Source organism: Lates calcarifer, linkage group LG2 (assembly GCF_001640805.2).
Source record: "Lates calcarifer isolate ASB-BC8 linkage group LG2, TLL_Latcal_v3, whole genome shotgun sequence".
In the NCBI taxonomy this organism is placed as follows: domain Eukaryota; kingdom Metazoa; phylum Chordata; class Actinopteri; family Centropomidae; genus Lates; species Lates calcarifer.
The window spans coordinates 10,358,237-10,373,219 of record NC_066834.1 but is presented as its reverse complement, the minus strand read 5'-3'; the positions used below and the strand labels follow the sequence as shown (position 1 = coordinate 10,373,219).

Sequence of the window (14,983 nt, the reverse complement as noted above, 5' to 3'; positions counted from 1 at the left end):
CTTATGCTCCATATGGGGAGAAAAGGGGAGACAGAACATAATGACATTAATTTTTCTCACTACATTTCAGTTTTTCAGGGCAATATTTAATGCTTTTTTGTTGATGTGTGCATAAAGGTAATTATGCATAACAGCCTAAGTATAGTCTCACAGGTGCACACTGCATGCTCTTTATGGAAGCATAAGTAGATGATTGGATGCTGTTTGCTTTTTAGACTATATAGGCCAATTCATATAGTGAAGCCCATTAAATACACAGAAGCTATGTTTCTATACAGCTTTCATCTTGGGCATTTTTTAAGACTCCAAACACGATTATGAGGGCTGGAGCCTGGCCTCTGAGTGGATACAGATCTGAACTCAATGGGACGTGTCAGCCCTAGTAATCCATCATTGTTTTTAGAACAGTAACATCCACTTTTAAATTTTGAAAGAAGTTCTGCTCACCATTACATATTAATGCTTACAGTCAGTCAGCTAAAGCAAGTCAGAGGGGCATCATGTTAAGTTAATGCCATTTGTTGTGACACTTGGTCAAGTCAGGTTAACTCAAAACCAAGTCAAGACAATAGAAAAACTTAAACAAGCTTTCAGCAGCTACAGAATATAGTTGTTTTGAAAGAGTCATACGGCAAATATGGCCTAAAATTAAATTCTCGTGTCTTAATTGTATTTTGGGTTGGAAAAAAGTACGTATTGTAGCCTGTGGTTGAGAGAAACGTTGGCATGCTTGAGGTTTAAGCCTACATCTGTGTAGTCTTGCTATACTTACTTGGATGTATTGATTTCATGTTTGTGGGTGTGTGGGTGTATACACCTGTTTTTATTTTATTGACTTTAAAGACTGAAAAAAAAAAAAAAACTTTCTAAATTCAGCCCCCACTTTTCACCAAGAGAGAATACTGCTAGAACATATATATATTTTCAAAGCTACAAAATAGTTTTACAGGCCTCTGCAGATCCTTAATACTACATCAGAACAAAGCTGTTTTACTTTGCAAAAATGACAAACTCAACTTGTGTCTCCATAATGATATCATAAGTATAACCTAAATAGGCTTTAGGTTCACCTATGTAATCTCAGAATTTCACAAAACTTAAATTGTGTGAGACTGTGTGGTCAACAACTTATGTTCCAACTGTGCATTGGCATACAGATGTTTGACTACATTCATGATCTCAGTATTGCACTTTCCTGAGACGTGAGGAATGACTCCTCACATACTGACAGACACAGGGCATAATCCAGTGGAAGGATTTTCAATGAGAAACAGTGGCACACTGGCGGGCTGCAATCTTAAACAAAAGAACAAAAGACTGCGCCACGTATGGTGCCATCTGTTGTCAGTATCCTGTCACCCCAATGTGAACACAAAAGCTCCAGAGAGAACTGCCTCCAACTTCTCCTATTCAGTCAATTTGCAAACTAGAATGGCCGGAATTCATTGGCAAATAGCTGTGACTGAACAGAGGACACTCCAGTGAACTAATCCCTTCGAGCACTCTGCATTTTGCAGCGAGCGGCAACCTGCCAAGAGTGGCCATTGAAGCAGCATTGCTATTGTGTCATTTTAATACAACACTGTTGTCTTTCTCAATACTAACAATGAATAACAGTATTTTGGCTTTTTCGAGGTATTACCATAGAATACCGCAACACCAATGATATGCCACAGTGAGGTGGAAATCTCAATGGGTCCCACAAATTGCAAACTATAATAGTTTTTGTCCCTAGCCATGAAAATCTGAAAACATATGTGTTACATCATTAAAACACAACTTCCTGGCCCACTTTCTACAGCTTCTGAACCTGAAAGAAATCGTATTCAGTATGTTATTAACACATTTGGAAAAAGCCAAGTTCCACTGAAGAGGCATAAAATGTAACAAGGGCATTTCTGTAATGTGGAATCTTAAAATTAAATTAAATATTTAATAATTGATCTTTAACACAAAATGAGTCATGAGTTCATTCAGAATTCTTCTGGCAGCACAACTTTGGTCCTCAGCTGCATGTTCACCTACTCCACCAATCACACAAATCCTCAGCTAAAGCGGTGATCTGTTTAACTACCGTAAGAAGGCAGCTTACGGGGCCTGTGCAGCTCATTATTCTGGCACTGCTGCCGGCTGTGTGTACTCACCTACCTAAACCCTGGGTGCCACCTGCTTTTATGCACTGCATGTGGAGGGAATTTGTTTCCACAGTTTTCTGATCACCGAAACCCAAAATGTTTTGCAGCGAGAGCGTTAGTCCATATCTGTGTAACCAATTACCCAGGATTGTCCCCACTGCCCGAGTCATGCTAACATACTTCTCTGTGCCATGTTTTCATTTAGTCCAGCCAGCCTCGACTCTGCCACGATGCCCTTCCACCTACACTTGGCCAATCTTGCAGATCTCTTTTTAGGAATGCAGTCATAGGAGCAGATTGGTGGGCTAGACAAGTGACACGAATACTAACAGCGCCCTCGCATTCAGTCAGTCTGCCACCCAGGGCATCCTGTCTTAATCCCTTTGCAGAGACCAGACAGAGCCTTGGCAGAGTGCATTTGAACACAGAGGTCCCTGCAGATTATTTAGTCCATGCAATTATCATAATGGAGGCAGCATCAGGCAATACGTGAATAGGAATTGAATTATCACTTGAAAGGTGTCGCTTTACCTTCTCGCTCTCCCTCGTCCCAGCATTGGCACAAGATAGCAACCCTCACATACTTACCTGAAATGAAAGCACAGGAAATAACATACAGGAACGCTAAGTTCTATAATGTCACACTCTTTAACACCAAGAGGCAATTCAAGTGCAAATCCCTGAAAAACAGGTAATACAGCACTAGTTGTACCTACTCCACATGGGTTATTACAACTCCCATTTCTGGAATTTACAAATTTGTATTGTCTAAAAAACACATCTGGCATTTTACACACAAAATCATCCAACGTCTGAAATACATATGTCTCATGGCAATTTCAAAGCCATTCAGTAAACAAAAGCAAATTAAACAGGACCATGACTAGCCAAGACTGCAATCATTGGTCTGTAGGACAAAGTGGCTGGATGGCTGATAATAATATTACATTTCTTATCAGAAACAAGACATTGATTAAAATGTCTTTTGTACTGTTTTCAGGCATAATACCACAGCATATTGCCTGACTGCAAATTAAAATGTGTCTATAGGTTTTTGTGCTCACAGTGATTGTCTGTCTGACCAGAATTCCAGATGGCAGTTTGATTGCTCTCAGTTTTTGCCTTTCTTTTAATTTAATCTCGTTCCATCACAGACTGGAGAAAATGAGCCTGGTCATCAAAACTCATGATGATTTTCAATAATATGATCGTGCCATCTGGGAGTGCTGCCGCCCTGAGGGGATGGCAGAGGCCAAGCTCAGGTCAGAGGGTCGGTTGCACCACCTCTGTTCTCATCATATAATGATGAAGAGACCTAGATTACTATCTGTTCTCCTTTGTTGGTCAGAATAAACACAAACTTTTTCTCACCTCACATTCAGCAAAATAATGGTGACAATTTTGGTAGTAAATTATGAGGAATACTTTCAGTATATAGTAAGCTGGGAAGACTCTAGCCCTCAGTGAACCTGCACAGGGTAAGTGAGTGCTGGAAATGGACTGGTTTTACTTTTACTATTATACTATATTTTTGGTTCTTATGTCCTATAGTGGGCATTAAACTTTTTAAGCATAAAGCATAATGTCACCCTAAAGCTTAATCAATTTTTTTTAAATATTAACATTAAATCAAATTACTCTGTTTGAAAGGAAAGGGGTGACTGGTTGAGTCAATATATCAGTCAGTATGTTTTCATGTTTTTGTGCCTCCTAATGGTCAAAAATCAATTAATGGAACTTTAAAATTAAAGGAATCTGTGGAGCTTTTATGTGAGACCATTCAGAAAATCCAGTTACATTGTTCTGTTTAATTCTCCAAAATGACCAAGAATTGTTTAAAATAGAATTAAAACACATTCTAGCTCTTTGTCATCAAGTATAAGCAACTGCGTAAACACTTTGGATGAGCTTTACTAAATCTGTCCCTGCAGTTATTATAGCATCACATACCCTATAGCTGAGTCACATGCCACCTCCTCACAAACACCCTCAAAGCACTTTATCTCCACACAGATGAGAGAAAACACTCTAGCGTAGCCCAATAGTATGACCTCGCTTACACATTTTTTTTAAATCCATTCCATGTTTGCAGCTGAATTAGTGACTCTAAATCGTCTTTCAACAAGACATTATAGAATGCTTCACAGATTGTATCTCCTGTCCAATCAGGATGATGTTACCTTGACGCCACTGAGAGTGAAATATTGTAGCTGTAGCAGTTGTACTTCAGATATTTCGCCAGGATGCTCAGGTTACTTTCATTACCTTGAAAATGAAATGTTGCGGCTGCCATCACTTGTTCTTTGAATGATTGGAGTGAAATTATTTGGTTTCATTTTGGATTCAAAGCATTTCACAATTCATTTCTGGGCATTCCACTAAGTAATATTCCACACAGGGTGCTGCTAAAGAAATAAACACCAAAACGCAGTTTGCAGTGGGCTGAAAGTCTTTTCCCAGAGACCAGACCACAGAGAGGCTGCACTGCCAACACACCCTGTTTGAAACACTCACTAAACATGAGTAGTGCAAGAAGTCCTTTCTTTCAAAGCATCATCCCTACAACAACTGTCCCAATCAAACCAATTATTACAAACAAATGTAAAAATATATCAGGCATTAACAGCCACAGGAAATGACAGATGTGATTATACCGCAACCTCTCTAAACATGACAATATACCAGGCATTATGATGCATATGACAGTTGTATAAGTCCTGCTCTAAACAACCTAAACTTACCCTAGTCACAGGCATAGACATGGTTTAAAATTGGCTGCAGCAAGCAAGTCAGTGACAATACTAAAAAAAATATTTGTTGGATAACACCATCCCAAGAGAATGAAAAATGTTCAAGAAAATACACTTCATTTTGCTGTTCTGAGACTTGTCCGGTCAACGAAAGGGCCATCATTTCTGTTCCTGTTAAAAGAATAGAGTTTGGCTGATAAGTCAGCAGCACCCCAACAGCCTCCTAGATTTATTTCCTTAACACCAGCACTCTGAGTATTGAAGCCAAGGTGGGGGAGGGGAACTGCCTTTATTTTATCAGGTGGAGCAGTGCTGGAGAGTGAAGCACTCTCAGTCTGTATGTCAGAAGGAGACAGCAGCAGTGGTGGCCACAAGTGATGACAGCCCCCGGTGCAAGATTTTGAATACCCACCGAGGCTAATGCACACAAGCATGCAAACATGCACAAACACACACTGCAGCAAAGAGGTTGCTTCTTTACAAGGTGTTGGATTTAAAAGTCAACAACATAGAGCGACACAAACAGATGGTCTCAGTCATGAAATCTAATTAGCAACTTAACAAATCAAATAATTATTGTTTGGCTGTTTACATAAATGTAGGCTAATAATGTGTTAATAACTAAGCAGCACAACAACACTCCAGGAATAAGACTGCACACAGGTGCATGATTTTAAACCACAGTACACGTTGTATTATAAAAACTCATAGCAATTCTGCTGTTGTGTTTTATTTGACCTGATTATTGTGGAACTAGCTTAATAACAATTCTGTAGAAATCTGTCATAGCAAGAAAAGCAGTCCATCCATCACACCGGACTGTATTTTGCAGTTCTCCAAAAGTAAGATAGTTTCTAATTGAAACACAAGATTAAAATACAGTTTGGATGTAAATTCAATTGGCAACATCTGATCTGCAAAAAATTATAAATATAAATTTATTTTAGGCCTGCTTTTAATTATTTTCACTATCAATTAATCTGCCAAAAATTGGTATGTCCACAAAATGTCCCAATATTCTAAATTACAAATTTTAAATCAGTTATAAAATATTATCTTTTGTAATGTTGGGTGGCTTTGGTTCACACATACAGCGTATATGCAAATGTATTTATTACTACTGGTGATTTGTGTCAAACACTGACACAACAATCCTGTTATCCATCTGTATCTCTTAGGCAGATTGTATACAGGCCTTGTAAGATGCAGATGGCCTATGAGGTTACAAGATCGGTACAAATGAGGTTAAAATAAGACAAGCAACAAACGCATGCAAATGTAATGAATCAGTAATGTGTTGAATGAATTAGCAAGATGACATTCAGCTCATCAGACAGCCCTCTTAGTGGCCACGGGCTTCTTTCTCTATCGTGATGTGAGACCTGCCAGATCCCATATCACTTCACATTTTACCCACTCTATCAATTTTGCACTCACTGGATCAACTGCAAGTGGCTGTGATCAGTGATTCTCTAATAAACAATGTGACTTAATTTACTTTGTTTTGATGTTTTTTCTTACCCCAAATATTGTGATAAATTATGAGTTGAATAAGCTTTTCTTTCATGTTATTTTCCATGACTTTAGTTATTATATTATTACATTTCATAACTCTTGATTTTTTGGGGGATATAGAAGGAGAAAAGGATTTGTGAATCCTGAGGGCATATTAAGAAGTGGAGTGTTAATGACATCAGGTATTAACTGTGATAACATCAGTATTACGACCTTGTGCCACACATGAGATAAGCACGCTTACTGTTGCACATGCGACATTTTTTGTCTGATAGTGGAAGTGCAAATTGAGATGTTTCCTTTTTTGTCACTTGGTTGGAATAATCCTATTGTACATGAAATAAATGCCTATCGACCTCTGAGAGTAAATGCTAAATATACCAACAAGCTATGACAAACATCTACATCACAATGTAACTGCAAAACAAGTTGTTCAATAACGTAACATTTCTTGCTTCATTTCATCCTCATATATATATTATCTTACTCAGTTTCACTTATGTGGAGAGGTTTTAACATATTAACATATTCCTTCACATATTAATTCCATAACAATAGGAAACAGAGAATCTTTTTTTGTTTTTTGACATGATGTGTTACTTAATTTCTTGATTGGTAAACACTCAGTTATTTAGGCCTTTGCAAAATAAATTGCCAAGCTTCCCTTGGGTGTGGGGAATGTCCAAGCTAACACATTTCGCTAGTTGGAGTAGAATGTTGTTGCTTGTGGCGCACAATGGTGACAGATTCTAATCATCTGACATTGTAATTTAAGTTCTCTGATGCTCTGAAATACTTGGTTTGATATTAAAGTCTCCTTGCTACGTGCACCCTGATTGAGACATATGTTACCCTAGCACTTTTCCAACAAACTCATTATAACAAATGAATTTGGCAGATCACAGTGGTGTCAGACATAATGCCAGTGGCTGCTGGTGCAGAAGCTGAGAAGTAAGGGTGGGTGTGTTTTTATGTTGCTGGCAGGATTTTAGATGTAAGCAGCTACTGCTTTCAGTGGCTCTGAATGCATGTTGTGTGTGCCTAGATGAAATTAATCCACGCAGTGTTGCACCAACAAAGAGAAGAGGGATGTTTGAGGAGATTTTTTTTCTTCTGCAATATATGTGCCATGCCTTTATGTAATGAGGCATTCTGTGCTGATAAAATGTATTCAGATAGTGTTTTATGAAAAAGGCATGTAAAAAAGATACCGAGTGGTAGTGGTAGATCAACATACTAATTCCCAAATTCATTATTTTTCATAAAATGTTCCAGTGGAAATGCAAACGGGTGGTTTATAGACAGCTGATAATCTCTATCAGTGAGTTGTCATGTCTGACATTTTCTTCTCTTAGGTAGCAGCGCAGGGTTGTTGTAATTCCAGCCAGACGAAATGAGCTCCTGCCAGTGGGAGGCCTCATTCGATCTGATTCCCCAGCAGAGGCTCGTCTCTCCACAGCCTCTCTACAGCAACGGCTGGCGCGGCAGCCTGGCTGGTGCAAAACCGAGCCACATGTAGACTCATTTCTAGTGATTAAGTCAGTCATTCATCCTCACCAGAGAACATTTCCACCTCAGTTAACAATTTTTACAGTTTAGAAAACACCTGTCACAATATACTTGTTTCTTCTTGCTCGTGGGTTGACAGAAAGAGATGATTAACAGATAACCTGAGTTGGAAGAGCTGAAAAGAGACAAGGAGAATACTTAAATCTAAGGACCCGGTAGGGAAGGTTAATGTTTTTTGTACTAGGCAAGAGTGCTTTGCTCTTGGCAAAGGCATTAACTGCACTGAAGAACAGTGTCTGTATCACTTAATAGTACAGCTTGACACAACGCTGTCACATTTTATAATTTCACAGCATATGTGAAATATGTATGGTATATAATACGCATTGATTTATGAGTAGGTTACCATCTTTGTGGGCAGAATATAATAAGGGGTGATAGCAACACATCAACACTGCTGTGTGGAAGTGGGAGTTACAGACTGTACTGTATGTGTATGAATGTCTTGGTCTATTTTTATCTTGAGCACACTCAGGCATATTCCTAGACACTTTGGCTGAATGGACTAATCTAATCTAATTTAATCTAATCTAAGATAACAGAGTAACGAGTTTCTTGTTAGTCACTTGATTTGGGAGATAATAAATTCTGCTACAGTTATGCAAGGACAATATCAGACCTCTTCACACTCTTGAATCGCGCTATTTGTCAGGGATTTTGGTGTGATGATAAATTGGATTGTAATGAAAAGTAAACAGCACTGCAATACTACTTTCAATAAAAAAAAGCATTAATCATGAACCACTCTTTTAGAAACTACAGGAATTGAATCGCAGATGAAATATTGCAAAGGCAATGAATGGACTATAGGCTATGTTTGTTTTTTTTAAAAAGATAGTGAGTAACCCTCATTTTATTTCTGAATAACATCTATCACTGACTTCTTTCATTCTTTCTTTCTTTCTTTCCTCTTTGTTTGCCAATGTATGCATTTCACAGGCTGTATTGTTTTGAGTATAGACAGACATTGTAAAAATTCCTTAGTGGTACTCAGACAGTATTTGTTTGTGACGGTACAGAGCCACATTCACTGAGTGTAATGCTTTGGTGACGGTGACTTGTCTGAAACAACTGGGTCTCAGTGACATCAACAGATTGCTCTATTTCTTTTAAAATTTTCATGACTAAGACTTTGTGTATTAAATAATTCCAGGCTTAGGATTTCAATGAGTAAAGGGCTTACAAGAAATTCACAGGTTCTGCTCGAATGGGAGACAGATGCTAAGTTCTCGTTTGTCATTTTTGGTCTCTAGTGTAGATGTATCAGCTTCTGTGAAGTCTGGAAATCTGGGGCAATCCAGGGTTAGGGAGCTAACAAAAAGCTTGTTATATTCCACAGATGGGTAATATTGACAATTAATTGAAGCTTTTAATTCATCTTGGTTTTGTTCTTTTGTCATTCTATGCACATTGTACTGTATAAATAGATTAGCACTGCAAGTAATGATTATTTTCATCATAAATTAATCTGTTGATTGAGTTCCAAGTTACATATTCAAATAGTTTGTTTCATCTGACCAACAGTACAAATTCCAAAAGTATTAATTTTATAATCATATAAATTGTTCACATTTGAGAAGCTGAAAAAAGTGTTTTTGTTGTCAGTTAATTGTCTGCTAGCTAACCTCCAGCAATATCAACAATGTATGCCTTTCTACTTTATGAGGTTACTAAATATTATTCCTTGTTTTTCCTCTTGTTGCAGAGAACACAAACAGCAGATGAACTATGAATGCTGAACACAATGATCTCCTCCCTCCAGCGCCAGACAATGAGAGGTCGTAGGCTGAAGGGGGCGCTGTCCAACCCCCTCTTTGTGCTGCTTTTGGCCCTTCAGATCCTGGTGGTGGCTGGGCTGGTTCGTGCTCAGACTTGTCCTTCTGTCTGCTCATGCAGTAACCAGTTCAGCAAAGTCATATGCACCCGTCGCAGTCTACGGGATGTCCCAGATGGCATTTCCACCAACACTCGCTACCTGAACCTCCAGGACAACCTCATCCAGGTCATCAAGGTGGACAGTTTTAAACATCTGCGCCATCTGGAGATCCTGCAGCTGAGCAAGAATCACATTCGCAGCATTGAAATTGGCGCCTTCAATGGGCTGGCCAGTCTCAACACCTTGGAGCTCTTTGATAATCGGCTCACGACAATCCCCAATGGAGCATTTGAGTACTTGTCCAAGCTGAAGGAGTTGTGGCTACGGAACAACCCCATCGAAAGTATACCATCTTATGCCTTCAATCGGGTCCCCTCGCTTCGAAGGCTAGATCTAGGTGAGCTCAAACGTCTCTCCTACATTTCTGACGGAGCCTTCAAGGATTTGAGCAACCTGCGCTACCTGAACCTGGGAATGTGCAACCTCAAGGAGATTCCCAACATCTTACCTTTGGTCAGGCTTGAAGAGCTAGAAATGTCAGGAAACCAGCTCTCTGTTATCAAGCCCAGCTCATTTACAGGATTAGTGAACCTTCAGAAGCTGTGGATGATGCATGCTCAGATCCAAACTATTGAGAGGAATTCCTTTGATGACCTTCAGTCACTGGTGGAGCTCAACCTGGCTCACAACAACCTTACCTTTCTACCACATGACCTCTTCACACCATTGCATCGCCTGGAGCGGGTCCACCTCCATCACAACCCTTGGAACTGCAATTGTGATATCTTGTGGCTCAGCTGGTGGCTAAAGGAAACAGTACCTGCCAATACTAGCTGCTGTGCCCGCTGCCATACTCCTGCAGTTTTCAAAGGCCGCTACATTGGAGAACTTGACCACAGCTACTTCCAGTGTGATGTTCCTGTCATTGTGGAGCCACCTAGTGACTTGAATGTGACAGAAGGCATGGGTGCAGAGCTTAAATGCCGTACAAGCTCGTTGACATCCATCAGCTGGCTTACACCAAATGGCTCATTGGTGACACATGGGGCTTACAAGGTACGTTTGTCTGTACTCAATGACGGGACACTGAATTTTACTAGTGTCACAATGCAGGACACTGGGACTTACACCTGTATGGTTAGCAACACAGCGGGCAACATTTCTGCCTCTGCTGTGCTTAATGTCACTTCTGTGGAAAACAGCGGGGTGACCTATTTTACCACAGTCACCGTGGAGACCATTGAGACTCCGGGGGAAGATAGCCAAACGCCACTTCCCCCATTTGGCTGGGTGTCATCTTCAACAACAAAAGGTACCCCTGTTTCAACGCGGACCACAGAGCGGACTTACACCATTCCAGTTATTGATCAGGATGTGGAAGGAGGCCTCAATGGCCTAGATGAAGTGATGAAAACAACCAAGATTATTATCGGCTGCTTCGTGGCCATCACACTTATGGCTGCTGTCTTGCTGGTTATTTTCTACAAGATGAGGAAGCAGCATAACCAGCAGGATCCCGATGGCCCAGCCTCCTCTATGGAGGTCATTACTGTTGAAGAAGAGCTTGCAGGTGTTGCTGCCATGGAGAGACACCTATCGTTGCCCCCTCTGGAGCACTACAACCACTACAACACCTACAAGAGCACTTACCACCACCCTCCTATGCTCAGTACCATACACAGCTCAGCCACACAGGAACCTTTATTGATTCAAGCCTGCTCAAAAGACAATGTACAAGAGACCCAAATCTAATCTTGAATTTGACTGAATATCCAGTATCAGCTGTTTCATACTTGGAGTACAATGGACCAAAACATAAGGATAAAAGAAATCTAAATGACATTGACTTGACAGAGTTGATGTCGATAACGGCGATAAATCAGCATTTGGCAAAGGGACAACATATGATACTTTAACAAGTGTCTTTACAAAAACAAAGATTATTTATTAAAAGTATGTCTAGTGGCTAAATGAAGAAAAACAATTTGTGATAGCTTTTTAGCTCATTTTATTTCTCTCTCTCTCTCTCTTTCTCTCTCTGTGTAATACTGCACAAGGGAAAGAATGGTTTACTAAAAGTGAATATGGAATGTATCAAATGCATCTCATGTGAAACCCACTGTAAATTGGCCTTACAGTAAAATTAATGCTGTGCCAATAATTTAATACTTAGATTCTAATAATAATACATTTTGTAAATGGACATGGCTTTAGTATTTAGAAACATTTAATTCCTAGTTGTTGAGTAAACCTTGTCCAATTTGGCAGAGGTTTATGAGACAAAACATAAAATGGGTTTATTTTCATTGCCATCATATTCTAGCTGTCACTCAACACAAAATGAGATCTTTTAATGGCACAGCTCTGGATGATATCACAGTGAAGCCAGCATGCCTGAGGAGCAAAGCAGCCAAATGAGTAAATGTGCATTTCCCCTGTGGCTCCTAAACAACCGACATACATCCTTCACTTTAATTAAGATTAAGTTCTTGCTCCCACTCTTCCCCTCCTACTTTTTCTTTACACTTCCACATTTACTACTTCTTTCCTTCTGCTCCTCTCTTTTTGTATCTCATTCTGCTTTCTCACCAATCTCTTTTCCTCCATGTCCCTTTGCTTTTTTGATTGTCTCTCTGTCACTTAGCTCAGGCACGTTCCTCACCCCTCGCCATGTCTCATTTGTCTTGCTTTATCCGCCGGCATGTGCCGTACGACGACAGAATATTGCTTAGGAAAATGAAGGGGAGCATAAGGCTGCGGTCCGTAGCCTCCCTGTTAACCCAGTAATGATCTACGTCCACTCAGTGTCGCGTTACCTTGCCATCACCCCAGGGTCACACGAGCTTGGGCGCTGATAGTCCATCTGTTAGTACAGATAAAGAGGCAAATGAGGCTGTTTTGTAATGTAGTGTGACCCTGTCAGACTAACACAGACGGGGCTAACATAGTCAGTGAAGCAGCTAGGAACCTGCAACAAAATAGGGGGAGATGGGTTATAGCTCATTAATCTGTATCAGCAGTTCATTTGCAGACTAACAGAGGAAAGCTGATAACAAAACAGCATGAGACTTTTCCACTCTCCCTGTGCCCAACATCTAACAGGGGGTAGAGGCCTTTGATATTGAAGCGACCCCTGCTCAGTCTCATTTTTGTCAGAGAAAAACACACACACTTTGATGTTGCATCATTTATAGACCATCAAAACATTGTCTCTCCTGTAGTCTGTTTACGCTTTGCTTTTTCATTTAGTCTTTCAAAGAGTAAGGCTTAAGGAAGTGGGAGATAGGGATAAAAAGTGAAGAACAGAGGGTGTGTGTGTGGGGGGGGCAGACGCACAACGGTCATGAGGGGTCTTCAAACAGAGATATTGCAGATATGAAGGGAGAGGAGTGAAAAATAGATAAGGAATAAGGAGGCAAAACTAGCCATCAGACTGTTGCCAAGGAAACAGTGACCTTGTGCAGAAAGTAAGAAGAGGTAGATATGCCTTTCGCTTTGGTCTCTGTGCAACAAGCATATTTTAAGCATATTTATTTTAAGCACATTTCCCACTGGCAATTTGACCAATGTGACTAATTATTGTCCAAACTGGCATAATGAAATGTATATTTACTGATGGGTATGATGGGATTTGACCTGCATATGACGTCAATCTTTGCAGAATTATTTAAATGAAGTAAAGCACTGCATGATGTGAAAAATCTAACTGTCCAGCAGTTCTACTGGCCTTATTGACTTTCATCTCTGTGAAGACAGCTACCATAGCTTATGTTATGAGCATAATAAAGCACCTTCACTCGCAAAACCCATATGTTTCTGATCATTCATTCCCCCTAAATTTATCCTCTCATTTTCGATAATGAAGGTGTAATGGTGGGCAAAGATGTGGAAGCAAAATTTACATTTAATGACTGATCACGTTTGTTGAGGTAGAGACAGATGAAACTATAAATGGAGCAGGAACAATTGGAACAGAAACTCATTCATCATCAGCCTTTCATTCAGTGCTACGAATGACAAGAATAGTACCATCAATGAGTGAACCATTCTTTCCCTTTCCACTGTTTTCTTTTTCAACGCTCAATTCCTTTTCAATGCTTTTGGTGGCTTAATGATTCAATGTTGACGCTGGCTACAGTGAAAAAAAAAGGTTGAGATTTTTAAAAATATATATATATATATATATTTGGGGATGAGGCTTGTGAGTTATTCAGAATGAATGGAATATCTCTGTAATGGTATTTACCTGAGCAGGATGGCTTTATGAGGAGAGATATTTGAACGCCAGAATGAAATTAAGACTGACGTGCAGAATGTTGGACTTGAGATACCAGCAGAGTGAGCTTGATTTTTGTGCAAAACCCTAAGCCAAGGTGATCAAAATTCTTGTGTGTTATTCTGCCAACTGTCTATGTATGGGAAGGGTTACTGTATGTGGGCATATTCTCTCCCATTTTTGGAGAGAATAATCATCAAATGGTTAAATTTCTACAAAAAAAAAATATTTTCAAAAACGTAATGCAAAAAAAAAAAATCTTCAGATCATAATTTTACATGTGCTTCAATTGTTAAAAAAAAGACAAAAAAGCTGAACAAAAACAAGAAAAAAAAAACAAAACAAGAGACTGTGCTTGTAAGGAGTCCAACTAATTTCTCTGAGGATGATGTTCAATTATTGATACCTGAGATTGTAGTTCATACTGTACATGAATACAAATAAAAATTGCAATTTTTTTCCAATAGATTTCATTGGAATGTATTATTCACAGACAATGTCACCATTTTGCCATCTTTGTCCCATTTGCACATGAACACATGTATAGAAATATTCAAACAAAAAGGATTACTAAGCAGCTCCCAGAATGCTGAGACTGAGAAGAATGTGCTGTGAGGAAATGTACTGTAGCGTATTTTATGAGGTCAGAGGAGGGAAGTTGATCTCTGAGAGGAAAAGGAAGTGATCTTTCTGTATTATACATGGGAAGTCGTGATTCTTTTATCTAATTTGAATCACTCCATCTGTCTGACAAAATTATTTGATTCATGATGGCAAATCCGAGAATTTCATAACCAATAGCACAATACGCTATTCCTGCTCTCTCCACTGACTCAATATGATGAACAAAAGACCCTACAGA

At 39.5% G+C, this 14,983-nt stretch overlaps 1 protein-coding gene across 1 annotated transcript in view; it reads left to right on the top strand.

Annotated features, from left to right (window-relative positions):
• The window catches only part of LOC108887801 (leucine-rich repeat-containing protein 4C-like), a 38,007-nt gene extending 23,420 nt beyond the window's left edge, over positions 1-14,587 (top strand). Inside the window, exon 2 of the mRNA XM_018683355.2 lies at positions 9,675-14,587. Within this exon, the coding sequence (XP_018538871.1) occupies positions 9,702-11,597 (1,896 nt within the window). The 5' untranslated portion in view covers positions 9,675-9,701 and the 3' untranslated portion in view covers positions 11,598-14,587. The remainder of the gene's footprint in view (positions 1-9,674) is intronic.
• Positions 14,588-14,983: the final 396 nt, after the last annotated feature.